The 12,520-nt window shown below is 39.1% G+C and overlaps 1 protein-coding gene across 5 annotated transcripts in view; it reads left to right on the top strand.

Moving 5' to 3' along the window:
* The window catches only part of DIAPH3 (diaphanous related formin 3), a 582,937-nt gene that overhangs the window by 310,487 nt on the left and 259,930 nt on the right, over positions 1-12,520 (top strand). For all 5 annotated transcript variants that reach the window (XM_069970593.1, XM_069970591.1, XM_069970592.1 and 2 more), the window contains one exon: positions 5,555-5,684. In XM_069970593.1, coding sequence (XP_069826694.1) covers positions 5,555-5,684 — 130 coding nt within the window. The remainder of the gene's footprint in view (positions 1-5,554; positions 5,685-12,520) is intronic.

Genomic DNA, 12,520 nt, shown 5'->3' with positions numbered 1-12,520 from the left:
CTACTTACACGATTTCCTCTTAAGTGTGAAGTACGAAAGAAAATCTTCAGTTACTGGTGGCTAGGCCATTGGGCATATTTAAAGAAAAAAAAAAAAGTTTGATTCTAACCAGAGGAAAAGCTAAAAAAAAAATAGACAAAGTTATCAGTCGTCTTCAGAAACTCCGTGATCACCATAAGGAAAGGAGCAAAGTCTGCACAGTTTATCATCCGATAATCTAAAACAGGCATGTCAAACTCGGGCCCTCCAGCTGTTGCAAAACTACAAGTCCCAACATGCCTGGACAGCCATGATGGTAATTGTAGTTTTAAAACAGCTGGAGGGACTGAGTTTGACATGTCTGATCTAAAAGAGTCACGCAACACAAGAAAATTTGTTTAGAAAATCACAGATCTTTGGGGTTGGGGGCAAGGGGGGTAGAGGTAGATTTGCCACCAGATCCAGCCGGCAGGGGATCATTCAAGCTTTGATTCCTTGAGTATTCAAAAAGATCAGGCAGAAGAAAGCTACAAGAATGCTGATAGCTCAGGAGGTCTTGGTTATTCTGCCTGGTGGAGATGTCTCTTGCAGATCCATGGATCCTTCCAATTTAGGAAGAGCTTCTCTCTCAGGGGCCAATCTATCATCCAGAAGTAAAGCAGTTACATCTGACGCCTTGGATTTTGAAAGGATGATACAAAAAGGACTATCAGGCACGCTTATATGTACTCTGCAGAAAAGTAGAAAAAACTGTTATTGTAATTGACCTTAACAAAACTAACACAGCACAATTGTTAGATTTTTTTTTTCTTTTCTTAAAACTTGGATGGGAAAAGGACTTAAACCAGCAAATGCAAAGGTGGATATGTCAGCGCTGGGCGCTCTCTATAAACAACAGCTGGCCTCTTATTGGATTTTGAGATTTTTTTTAGGACCCATATCAAGAATCTCTCCTGGTGCGCCTAATCTGATTTTGTCCTGGGAGTTGATACAGTATTTAGTGCTTTAGGGTGCGTTCACACAGACAAACATCCTCTCTGATAGAATTGTCTTCAAGCTGAATCCTGTTTTTCTTCCAAAAGTTTCCTTAGACTTTCACAAGTCAGAAAATATTCTTTTGTCCTCATTTTGTGACAAAACCTCTAATGATAGGGAAAGAGAGTACCACACTCTTGATGTAAGAAGAGCAGTCTTGCATTACTTAGAAATTACAAAATCCTTTTGGTTACCTAGAAGTCTGTTCATCCAGTTTTCTGGTCCTAACAAGGGCCAGAAGGTGAACAAAAAGTTCCCTGGCTAGATGGATTCACCAGGCCATTGCTCTTTGTTATACTTCAGTTTGTCAGTCACCACTGTTAAATATACATGTCCATTCTATCAGAGCTATGGCGGCCTCTTGGGCATAAAGAAGGGACACTTTCCTTGAGCAGATCTGTAGGGCAGCTATTTGGTTTTCCGCTGTTCTACATTGGACTTGCCTGACTAAGCGAGTTTCATTTGGGCCCAATATGTTGCAAGTGGTGGTCTCACCCTGAAATCTATCTACAATATTTCTCTCTAAATGGTGCTGTCATGTAGACAGGTTGCTCAGGGTGTTCACTAGGTATGAAATAAAAAAATAAGGATATATATAAATTATGCTAATGTAACATCTGGTAGGGCTTTCCTTTGCCTCGGAAATACACTGAGGCGAAGAAGAGGGTCTAACCTTTTATTCACCAGGTTTCCTGTCCTGGGGCAGAGTCCCTCTCTTTAGGTGGTGCTGTAATGTACTTCGGGAAGGATTTATCCAAGCTTTATCCAAATGTGATGGTCTATCCTCGGAATAAGCCGTCAATATGAGGGTAGCTATGAGATCATCTAAGTGAACAGGAAAATATTTAGTACCTTTTTTTCCGCTACAGTTAGCATGTTGAATACGAGTATGTACAGGGGCAAACATTTAAGAGGTTGCAGCACTCGCGCAATAGCTGCTGCTCAAACAGATGAATGGTGAGGAGTCTGACCCCATTGACCAAATATTGGTTGCATATCCTCAAGTTACAATGTTAACTGCTTGCTGGATGATCATTATATGTTAAAAAATATTGTATATTAAAGCCAAAATAATACTGAAAGCTCCTGAAGCCACTAAAATAATAAGACAAATTTTAAGGCAATAAATATAGATAAAGCAAGTCTTTACAAAAGTAAGATCTACTAAATGCTACAAATCGCTTTCAATACAGTGTACATGACTTTTTCCTGTTTAGTTTAGAGGGACCAGAAAAATAAAATGGTGCAGTCCTTACCTGGTGACCAAAGGAGCAGCTAGTCCTGACACAAGAACAGAACTGAACTATATTGTCCAGAGGCTATACTATGAAGTAAAAAAAAAAAATAGCTGATCGACCAATGAATGTGCTAAAATCCCAGTATTAGTGAAGTGCAAGCACTGGTTGGCTGTCTGGTATCTCCTCCCTACACTACTGTGTGATATTACATGTCCTGTACTGCTCTTTACCTGTGCCAGGATGAGCTGCTCCTTTGGGCATCAGGTGAGAGCAGCTTCATTTTATATTTCTGAGACCCTTTGTAACCTGTACAAAACCCTGATAATGCTCCAGTCCTCTTTATAGAAAGAAATTTAAAGTCTCTTGTAGCTCTTTCTGTTTGTAAGGACTTGCTGTATCCATATTAGTCTAGCAGCTTATTATCCTTTAAATTTTCATTTTTTGCTCATTTTGGGGGATTTAAAACCAATTAACAGTTTTCCATAGAGTTTTGGTCTCAACATACAATGGATACACACACACACACATATATATATATTTATTATTATTATTAATTTTCTTTAAACAGTAAATCGATACTATTGATACGACTGATGATGCCACATCCGTGAAAAACACAGATCCCATGTCACCTGCATCCGCACAAGCACCTGGTCGATCACAGTCCCTAAGAATCGCTGAGCATGTGAATGAGGCCTTTGTGTAGTACTTCCATAATTTTAGTCAGGGACTGTTATCTTCCATATGTACATTTTAAATCAATTTATTACACTCGTATTGCTGGGTTAGTAATGGCAGTGGTAAAGTATACAAGTATGTATCATTATACACCCTCAGTTATGAGTACGGTCATCGTGGTGTGACAGTATTTGACTCTTGTATACTGGTATTATTGGTAATACTGATCTTGGCATACTGTAACAATATGGTGGTAGTGGTCACAGTGTAATCTGGTTGCCCCTAGCAACTTTGCCGCCTGTTTTTCACCTTTAGATGGTTGTACACCCACCCTACTATATTTATCACTCCATGTTATAAACCACTCGATTACTATTGCAATTCGTTTATGTTCTAAGAGGAGAAATTGTCTGTTTGGGACATGCTGTTGTCATGTCTTACCCATACATTTACACATGCTGCACCCTGGATAACCAGGGCTGACGCTGCCTTTATATCACAGCCAGGTAGATGATTATTCTTTGTTAGAATACATGCTCAGTCACAACACTTTCCCCAAGGAATGTCCCCATCTGGCCACAAATCTACAGCTCTGATCTAAAATTCTGGCCACATCGCTATCCCGACGGAATGCAGGTAAATGTTTCAGTATAATTTCCTTGATCTTACTGAAATCCGTACAATATGTGGTCTAAAATGTAATAGATTATATCCCCTTTCTGACTGTTGGAATTGTCAGCATATACATAAGATGAACAATATTTAAAATTTACAATACACTTGGCCCTGTTGAAAGTAGATGGTCTGAAACCTTTTTCTTTCAACCCTATATTTTTGCTGTTACTTTCTTTCTTGTATGCTGTGATCTACGCACAATAACACATTCCTCCATAGGCAAATTATTTGTGACGTTTAGTGGGGAAAAAAGAAAAATCTATATATCTTGTGTCTGCAAAATTGTAACATAAAAGATAATAATCTTGTAGGGGGAATGTGGGGGAACAGGGATATAAAGTTGAAATGCAATTTTTCAGCTCATTTAAGTACAGCTGCTAGTTCTGCTATATCTGTGTCTTGGTGTATTTTTTCTGCTTATTTCACATAAAAATAGAAAATCGAGATTTAAATCGAGAATTGTCTCAAAATTAAAAAAAAAAAAATGAGATTTTATTTTTTGGCCATATAGCTTTGTCAGTTCTCGCCTCAGGCAGCCAAAAAGCTAGAATCGGCCCTTTCCGCCAGGATGATACCTATGTAACATCCATTCCAAGCTATAAGATAGCAGTATAGTATCCCTGCACTGTCTGACACCATCCAGTCAGAGCTGATGCGAGTGGAGGGAAATGCCCTAACTGGTAACACCCAGTTGGCTTGTTGTTATTGTTATTATAATTTTTTTTTTTAGTATGCCATGCTTACTTTTTAATGTTCAATTGTCAATTTCTGAATGGAGATCTCTTGTTTTTGGCCACCCATATGTTTGTAAGTGACCCAAGTGTATTGTTCACCCTGCTTCTAGATTATTCATTGGGGAATTAAAAAAATAAATAAATGAATAAAAAAATCATTAGTGAATAATTTCAGTGAGAAACTTTAATTCCATTTGAGTTTTCTTTAAAGTGGTACTCTTTTTGCATTAATTGAATTGGACATGAATTAATGAGGGTAAAATTCTGAAATAAGTGGCACATTTTTTAATCAAATATGGCACGAAGATTTACGGGAAGACTTTAAAAATTTTTTTTAATTCTTTTAATGAAGCAAAGTTTTGAACCGCGTGATGTTCCTTTTCCAGTGGACTCCCTTTTGTCATAATTTGCAATAACAAAGTTAAAAAATGTTTTAGGATACAGGCTTTCTATGAGAGCACATATATATCTTTTCATACCCGTATTATCTCTGTGGGATGACATGCTTGGTGGCCCATTGCTGACATCTTCCTCATTAACAGCCCCACAATAGCAATGGTCCATCACAAGCTTACAAAATATAAAAGGTAGAATTTTCACAGAGTATAAAACCCATCCACTTCATTATAATTTGAACTTTTGCGCTTTGCAGATTTGTTCATTTTTATCAGGCTGTTGAAAAAAAGCTTTTATCTATGTTACTGCAGCTACAAGGCATATTGCTTTTCTCTGAGTTCTGTTGGAAGTTGTCACTTAATAAAAAGTATGGTCACCTCTGTCAGAACCCCTCAATATATATTTTGAAAGCTTTGTGAAAGAACTTGCCCGCTTTTCAATCAACTGCTGTTCTGTAGAAATCATCTTTTTTTCTCCTCTAAAGTACCCTTTGAGTTCTACATGCACAGTGCATATTTTGTCTTTTCCACCTCCAAATTGGAAAGTTCAGCAATTTGAAATGCTATTTTTAAGTAACTCTTATAGTTAAGACTAACATATTAACAGTTTATTTCATTTAATACTTAACATGTTGCGTAAACCTATATGATTAAGCTGTGGTTGGCACAAGATGGCTACTTGTTGGACCTATTGCATCAATAAAATTCTATTTTTTATTTTTATAAATGTTTTCTTTTTTTCAGTTTTCTTTTTTTTTACATTGTTATATAAGACCTGTTATTACAATATTAGCATTGTTGTCTTTGCTTTGACTTACAGTTAAAAGACACAAAATCAGCTGACCAGTCAATTACACTTCTTCACTTTTTGGCTGAAATCTGTGAAAAGAAGTTTCCTGATGTCCAGATGTTTTTGGAGGAGATGCTGACTGTAGACAAAGCAAGTAGAGGTGTGTATGAGAAATCCTAACTTCCGGTATGATTGTGCTGGTAGTCTAAGCTTTTTTTTTTTATTGAATATACAGTGGTAAACTAGGGATCTGCTAATTAGCATTTCGAATCCCTGGAGTAGTCAACATAAAATGTGGCCTACAACTTTGTAAGTATTTTAGGGAAAACAAAAATGTACCATGCTCTAGGTGTGGTGTAGTTTTTTAACCGGTTAAAGTGTAATTTATATAAACGCTGGACATGTTGCCCAGACATGTATAACCCATAATGTGGGTTATAGCAGGGTGAAGTGCACTGCAGATTTCTCCATTTCTAGGCCGGCTTCCCAATCTGATTACAGGAGTCTGACTGTATTGATTATAATAGAGCCAAACTACTGTAATCAGTTGGATTGGCAAGCTAGGGAGTGGAGCATAATACTGCATAGTTCACCCAGCTATAGTAAACAATTGCAGTGTTTTCCAGGGCTCCGGGGGAATCAATTTTTTGACAACATGCTAGAAATTTATGTATGTTTCATTACCTCTTTAAGGGGAATCTGTCAGCTCTCTGGACCTACCTAAGGTGTTGGCAGTCCCCTAATGAGCATGGTGCATTTTGGTAATTTTCTGTGCAGTGGATTATGCACATTCTCAGGTCTCCTACTGTACTGAAGTGTCAAAGAGGAGTTGTTTGTGCCACACTCTGGCATGCCTTACCACTCCTTCCTCTTCCCTTTTCTTCATGAATAATTAATGCTGCCCAGCCTCCTGCTTGCTCAGCTGTCAGACAGTGTCTCTGATTGCAGGTGAGTCCTCTACAGAAAGTTTATATCTGAAAGAAACACTCAGATATATTGTAGTTGAATCTCTCTCACCACAAATGTGTTGGAGCTGTGGTCTAGGGGTAACTCGCCTGTCTAGTGACCTGCCAGCAGTTTAGGCTCTAGTTCAAACCCTCTGATGGACATAAAATAGAGGTCTTTGTTTCTTCTTTTTTTTCCCCTCATTATTGTGTAATTTTTAAGGCTATGTTCTTACACAGTATTTTTGTCAGTATTTTGCAACCAAAACCAGGAGTTAATTGAAAACACAGAAAGGCTATGTTCAAACACTGTTGAAATTGAGTGTATGGCAGCCATTTGATGGCAAATAATTACTGTTATTTTAAAACAACGGACGATGTTTGCCATTAAATGATGGCCATCCGCCCCATTTTTAACAGTGTTCCTATAGCCTTTCTGTGTTCTTAATCCACTCCTGGTTTTGGTTGCAAAATACTGAGCAAAATACTGTGTGTGCGAACATAGCCTTAACAATGATACAATAAAGAGAAAAATAAAGACCTATATTTCATTTCCATCAGGGGATTTGAACCAGAAAAAAAACTGCTGGCAGGTCTCTAGACAGGTGGGTTACCCCTAGACTCTAACACATTTGGGCTGAGAGATTCAACTATATCTGAGTGTTTCCTTCAGACATAAACTGATTACAGAGGACTGATGTGCAATTAGAGACACTGGCTGACAGCTAAGCAAGCAGGAGGCCGGGCAGCATTGATTATTCATGAAGAAGAGGGAGGAGTGGAGAGGTGTACCAGAGTGTGGCACAAACAACTCCTCTTTGCCTCTTCATTACAGTAGGAGACGTGAGATTGTGCAAAATTCACTGCACGGAAAATTATCAAATGTCACCATGCTCACTAGAGGACTGCAGCTAGTGCACACTGTCAGCACCTTATGTAGGGCCCAGGAGTTGACGGATTCCATTTAAAGCCCCTTTATACTGGCTAATTATAAGAAATGCTCATTACTGATTCTTGAGTTCTATAATACAAAGATACAAAGGGTGCACATTTAAACCACAAAATGACACTTTAAGCAGGAGAAAGAAAGTAGATGACACACTCACCTGGTACGGTCGTGCTACAAGCACAGTCCCACTGGGTGCATGGATTGGATGCTGTCTGCTGCCTACAAGTGTAGGTTTGTGTAAGCCTTTGCTTACACGTTGCAAATACATTGAAGTACTGTTATAACACTGCATAGTGTATGTGAAAATGCTGCAGTACTGCAATGAAACTGTAAAGTGTGTGAACATAGTTTAAAAGGGCCTTTTAGTTGCATTTTTCTTCCGTAGACCTCCATTTTTCAAGTGTATTTGTCACTTGAAAAAATGTTTGACATGTCACAGACTTTTTCAAACCCCCACTGCTTGTTAGAACCAGGAGAAGCATGCAGCTGAGCACTTCTCTCCTCATCTTGCCATTATCTCCTAAATGGGAATGGTAAAGGTATTGCAGGACTACAGCTTTATTATTGGGTCAGACTTGTTTGTAAAGCAAGCAGTTCCAAAATTAAATATACTTATAGTAAAAAGTCAAGGAAGGATAAAATATTTGGAACATGTTCAACGATTTTTCTGATGTGCATAGCAGATGTACCAGTGACAAAATAAAAAAAAGAATAAAAAAAACCTCTTCCTCCTAAAGCTTTAAAATCCACACATATCACTAATATCCAGAACATAGAGACTGGCCTCTAGAGCATCCTCAAAACTGGCACAGCTGCCAACATTATTTTCACATACCCACAGAACAGGTTGGATAATCCCACAGCAAGACCAGTGCCAAAGATTCAGACCTTGCCATAGTGTTGAGCAGGAGGTATCTGTTTATAGTGTGTCTGATCCAGCTCCATGCAGTCTTTGTTGATTGCATATTATGTATGTATATATCTCATGAGGGCTGTGTGTGTGTGTTATGAAGGCAGTTTACTAGCACAAAAAGCATCACACAATACTGGTCCTGTGAACTCCGGAAAAACATAGAATATTTCTTCCTAATTGTTGTGCAGACAGAAGCATGTCAAGATCTGAAGAGCGGAAAAGATCTCTTGGTTAAGATTTCCCTCTATAGATGGAGACATTGCTTTACTAATTTAAACTGACTGACCATAGAGGAGGAAATTGATGAAGTATTAGTAATGTCATATCGCTGCAGGGACTTCTCCAGGCAAAATGGCAATTGGTAAAATATACAGCAATAGCTCATCATTTATTTTCTGTGAGAAACAGTTTGGGGCAAAGTGCTACAAAATGCAAAGCTATTCTACTTGTATAAAGTGTGATGCTTTCTCTTTTTTTGATGCACTAATTAAAAAAAACCTTCTGAGGTTCATTTAGTGTGGAGCTATATGTCTAGTAACTTACAAATCTTTGGTCCAATCTGTATTTCACAGTTTTTAATAGAATCCTAAATCTACATTTTGATTTTTAAACACATTCACATTCACATTCACATCTATTCTGCCTCATGTTGCGATATACAGTACGTTGACAGCCCTGCAGAAAGCGATGACGTTGTATAGCCCCATGTTTTACTGGTAGGCACTTCTACTTTAATGGGACAGTTGTGGTGTATTAGTGGCTCTGGCCACATTCAATCCAGTTGCTGTACTTATCGACAGTCATCACATTTAGGAAATACTCGGATTATAGTCTTGTTTTCAACGACATTCAGCAATTATCCGATGAAAGAGAAAACACTTGTTTTTGGCTGATGGGATCTGTAGTGCAGGCGTCGAAATAGTTGTACATCTAGCATTCCTGCATCCTGGAGTTTTCTGGACCATGTTACATTTATTTGTGGTTTAATTTTTATTTGTGGTTTAATTTTTAACTTTATAAAGAGCCAAGTAAAGATATGCATAAGAAGCATGTGCATTGCTTCTAATGTCAAAAACGAAATAATTTCACCAACAACGTTTAAATTTCTATGGAGAAGTGTATTTAGTATTGGTTTGTAAAGCACCTTTCCACTCTAGACTGTGTAGGAAGGGATGTAATTCCACTTTTTGAGTACCAGTTGTATGACTAATTACTTTTCAGACTAGGCCTTTAAATGATAGCTAAAATGAATTCATCCAAGGCTGGTATCATTGGGGGAAGAGGTCCTGTATGTATAGTATTTTTTATTTTTTTTTAAGTAACCCACAAATCCGTATCTTTTGTGTCCATACTGGATCCAGCAATTAATTCAGCCACAAGTGCCAATCACACAGCCACGGAGGTTATGGAGCATGAAACTGCGAGGTAGACTTGCAGCTCTACCAGCTTCACGTATAAATATGATATTGAGATAGCTGCCACCCCCTTTTTTGCATTATAACTTCTCTACACAGGTGTAAAGGATCCATTTTGCAGTTTTCTTACCTTATTTTATATCATACATCATGGTGCTTGTTCCAGTAAAAAGTCATCTTTTATCATCTGCGGATTGTGCTACCTGGATGGGGCTTCGTGTGAGGTCATCAGTGCATAGGCCTAGACCTTTAGGCCCACCCTTCCCATGGCCGCTGAGGAGATGTGGTCTATATGTGATGACGTCACAGAAGGGGTGGGGCCACAATGGCGATGTGGGCGAGTCTACGTGGCGCTGCGAACGCAAAGCCTCGCCCAGGTTGTACAATTCACAGATAATAAAAGATCAATTTTTACTGGAACAAGCACCATGATGTATGATATATGAAAATAAGGTATGAAAACTGCAGAATTTACCCTTTACACCTGTGTAGAGAAGTCATAATGCAAAAAAAAAGGGGGGTGGGGGTGGACAGTGTCACTTTAAATCTTTGTGGGAATGTACTGATTCAGCCGGGCAACTGTATCAGTATGTTCCTGCGAAAATTTGAACGCTTACAGCTCTCCCATCGTCATATTGATACATTATGCTGGGAGGGCTGCTAGTCCATATCGCAGCTTCATGCTTTCAAACCTCTCTGTATTAGGAAGCATGGAAATAAGCCAAAATTAAAGGCATACTTTTCTTAGCGACAGTCCCTTACAGATTAGTCACATCCAGCTTCCCGTGAATAGTATTTGGTTCCTCTGTTAGGGTATGTGCACACTGAGTAATTTTGACTCTCTGTGATTCTTTCATCCATTTAAAGAATGATCAAGTTCATTTTTTGGACAGATGAAAGAATCCGCCCGTACATAGAAAGGAGTCTATGACACGGGCGGAGACGCGTGCGATGTAGTTTCCGTCAAAATTACTCAGTGTGCACATACCCTCATGTTGGGATGCAAAGCGTGACTATCGTCCAGAGTATTTAACGGTAATCTGTCAGCGCTTTTTCGACTTCTGAGGTGCAGACATTGTGAGGAAGGGGTGTGTGTGTTAGTGTGTGTGTGTTACCTTTATTTTTCTGTTAGCTGCTGTGCTTTTTCCACAATCAGTTCAGTAACTTGCGGCACAAGTGCCAAAGAGGAGTCTTGGTGCCGCACTTCGTCCTGCCTCCAACTACTTCCTCCTCCCAGCTTCACCTGAATATTCATTGTGGGCCGGCTGCGGCTTTCCTAGCGACGTCATCTGACGGCAAAGGCCCCACGCACACTTGTCAGTTTGCGCATGCGCCCTGGCTTTGTGCGGCGCACGCGCTACTGACAAACAATTCGCGCATGCGCAGACTGACAAGTGTGCGCGGGGCCTTTGCTGTCAGATGAATGAATATTAAGGTGAAGCTGGGAGGAGGAAGTAGTTGGAGGGGGGACGAAGTGCGGCACCAAGACTCCTCTTTGGCACTTGTGCCGCAAGTTACTGAACTGATTGTGGAAAAAGCACAGCAGCTAAAAGAAAAATAAAGGTAACACACCTTCCTCACAATGTCAGCACCTCAGAAGCCGAAAAAGTGCTGCCAAATTCCCTTTAAAATGCCAATGCTTGTCATGAACACAATATTTAAGTTATTACATTTTTTTTTTCCTTAGTAATATTACACTGAATTCCAGATAGGTTGTTTACAGTGGCATTACTATGTGTACTTTATTATACTTAGCTTGTGCTACAAGGAGGTCAGACACAAGTTTCCTAAGCAAATTTCTGAATCATTGTTCAAGAATTCTTTGGCAGTGTATACTTAGACTAAGTGTACAAAATGTATCACAGTGGTGCAGGCTGTTTATTTATTGATAATGTAGTGTAATACCTCATATAGATTGACTTCCTTTAATATTTGCGTCCAAAACAAACAGCTGAGGTGCACAGTATCTTAACCACATAGGAAATGTGTGCAAGACATGAATAACATTTATTTTCTTTATTTTTTTTCTTTTGAGGGGGAGATTTGGCACAAATTAAGTAAAAGTGTCCTATTTTTTATTGAAAAACTGTTGCAGGTGTACAAATACATGACTTTGAACAGTTCAACACAACTAGTAACTTTTGGTACATGTGTACAAAAAAAAAGTTATTTCCAAATAATGTTTCCCTTTAGTCAGTAATTGTATCTCCCCCAAGCACAATTGTTGATCGCTTTGTATAAGCTTACTAGATAAGAGGCAGAGAAAACACATTCCATTCTATTATTTTTACTTTGGTAATATACCCTTGTTACTATCCATAGTAGATAAAGCATCATATATTATATTGATCTTTATCACACCCTATGTGGTCCATCTGCATTACCCCCTGCTTGCATGTTCGTTGTCGTTGTTTTTTAAAGTGACGCTGTCACCCCCTTTGTGCATTCTAACATCTCTACACAGGTGTAAAGGGAAAATTTAGCGTTTTTCATACCTTATTTCATATCAAAAGTCATGATGTTTGTTTAAGTAAAAAGTGTCCTTTTATCAACTGCAGATTGTATTAAGTGGGCGTGTCCTTGCAACATTAGCGTCATGTAGCCCCGCCCACAACACCACCGTTGGTCCTGCCCCTCGCCGGCCATTGGAACAGGCTGGCTGAAAGGTCTAGACCCCACCCCCTTTACGTCGGCCAACCAATGGGTGTCAATGGGGGCGGGACCAACGGTGTTGTGCTGGGCGGGGCTAAGTGGCGCTAATGTAGTGATGCCACG

The sequence above is a fragment of the Dendropsophus ebraccatus genome, chromosome 5 (assembly GCF_027789765.1).
Source record: "Dendropsophus ebraccatus isolate aDenEbr1 chromosome 5, aDenEbr1.pat, whole genome shotgun sequence".
Taxonomy (NCBI): domain Eukaryota; kingdom Metazoa; phylum Chordata; class Amphibia; order Anura; family Hylidae; genus Dendropsophus; species Dendropsophus ebraccatus.
This window is presented reverse-complemented; position numbering and strand designations above follow the sequence as displayed.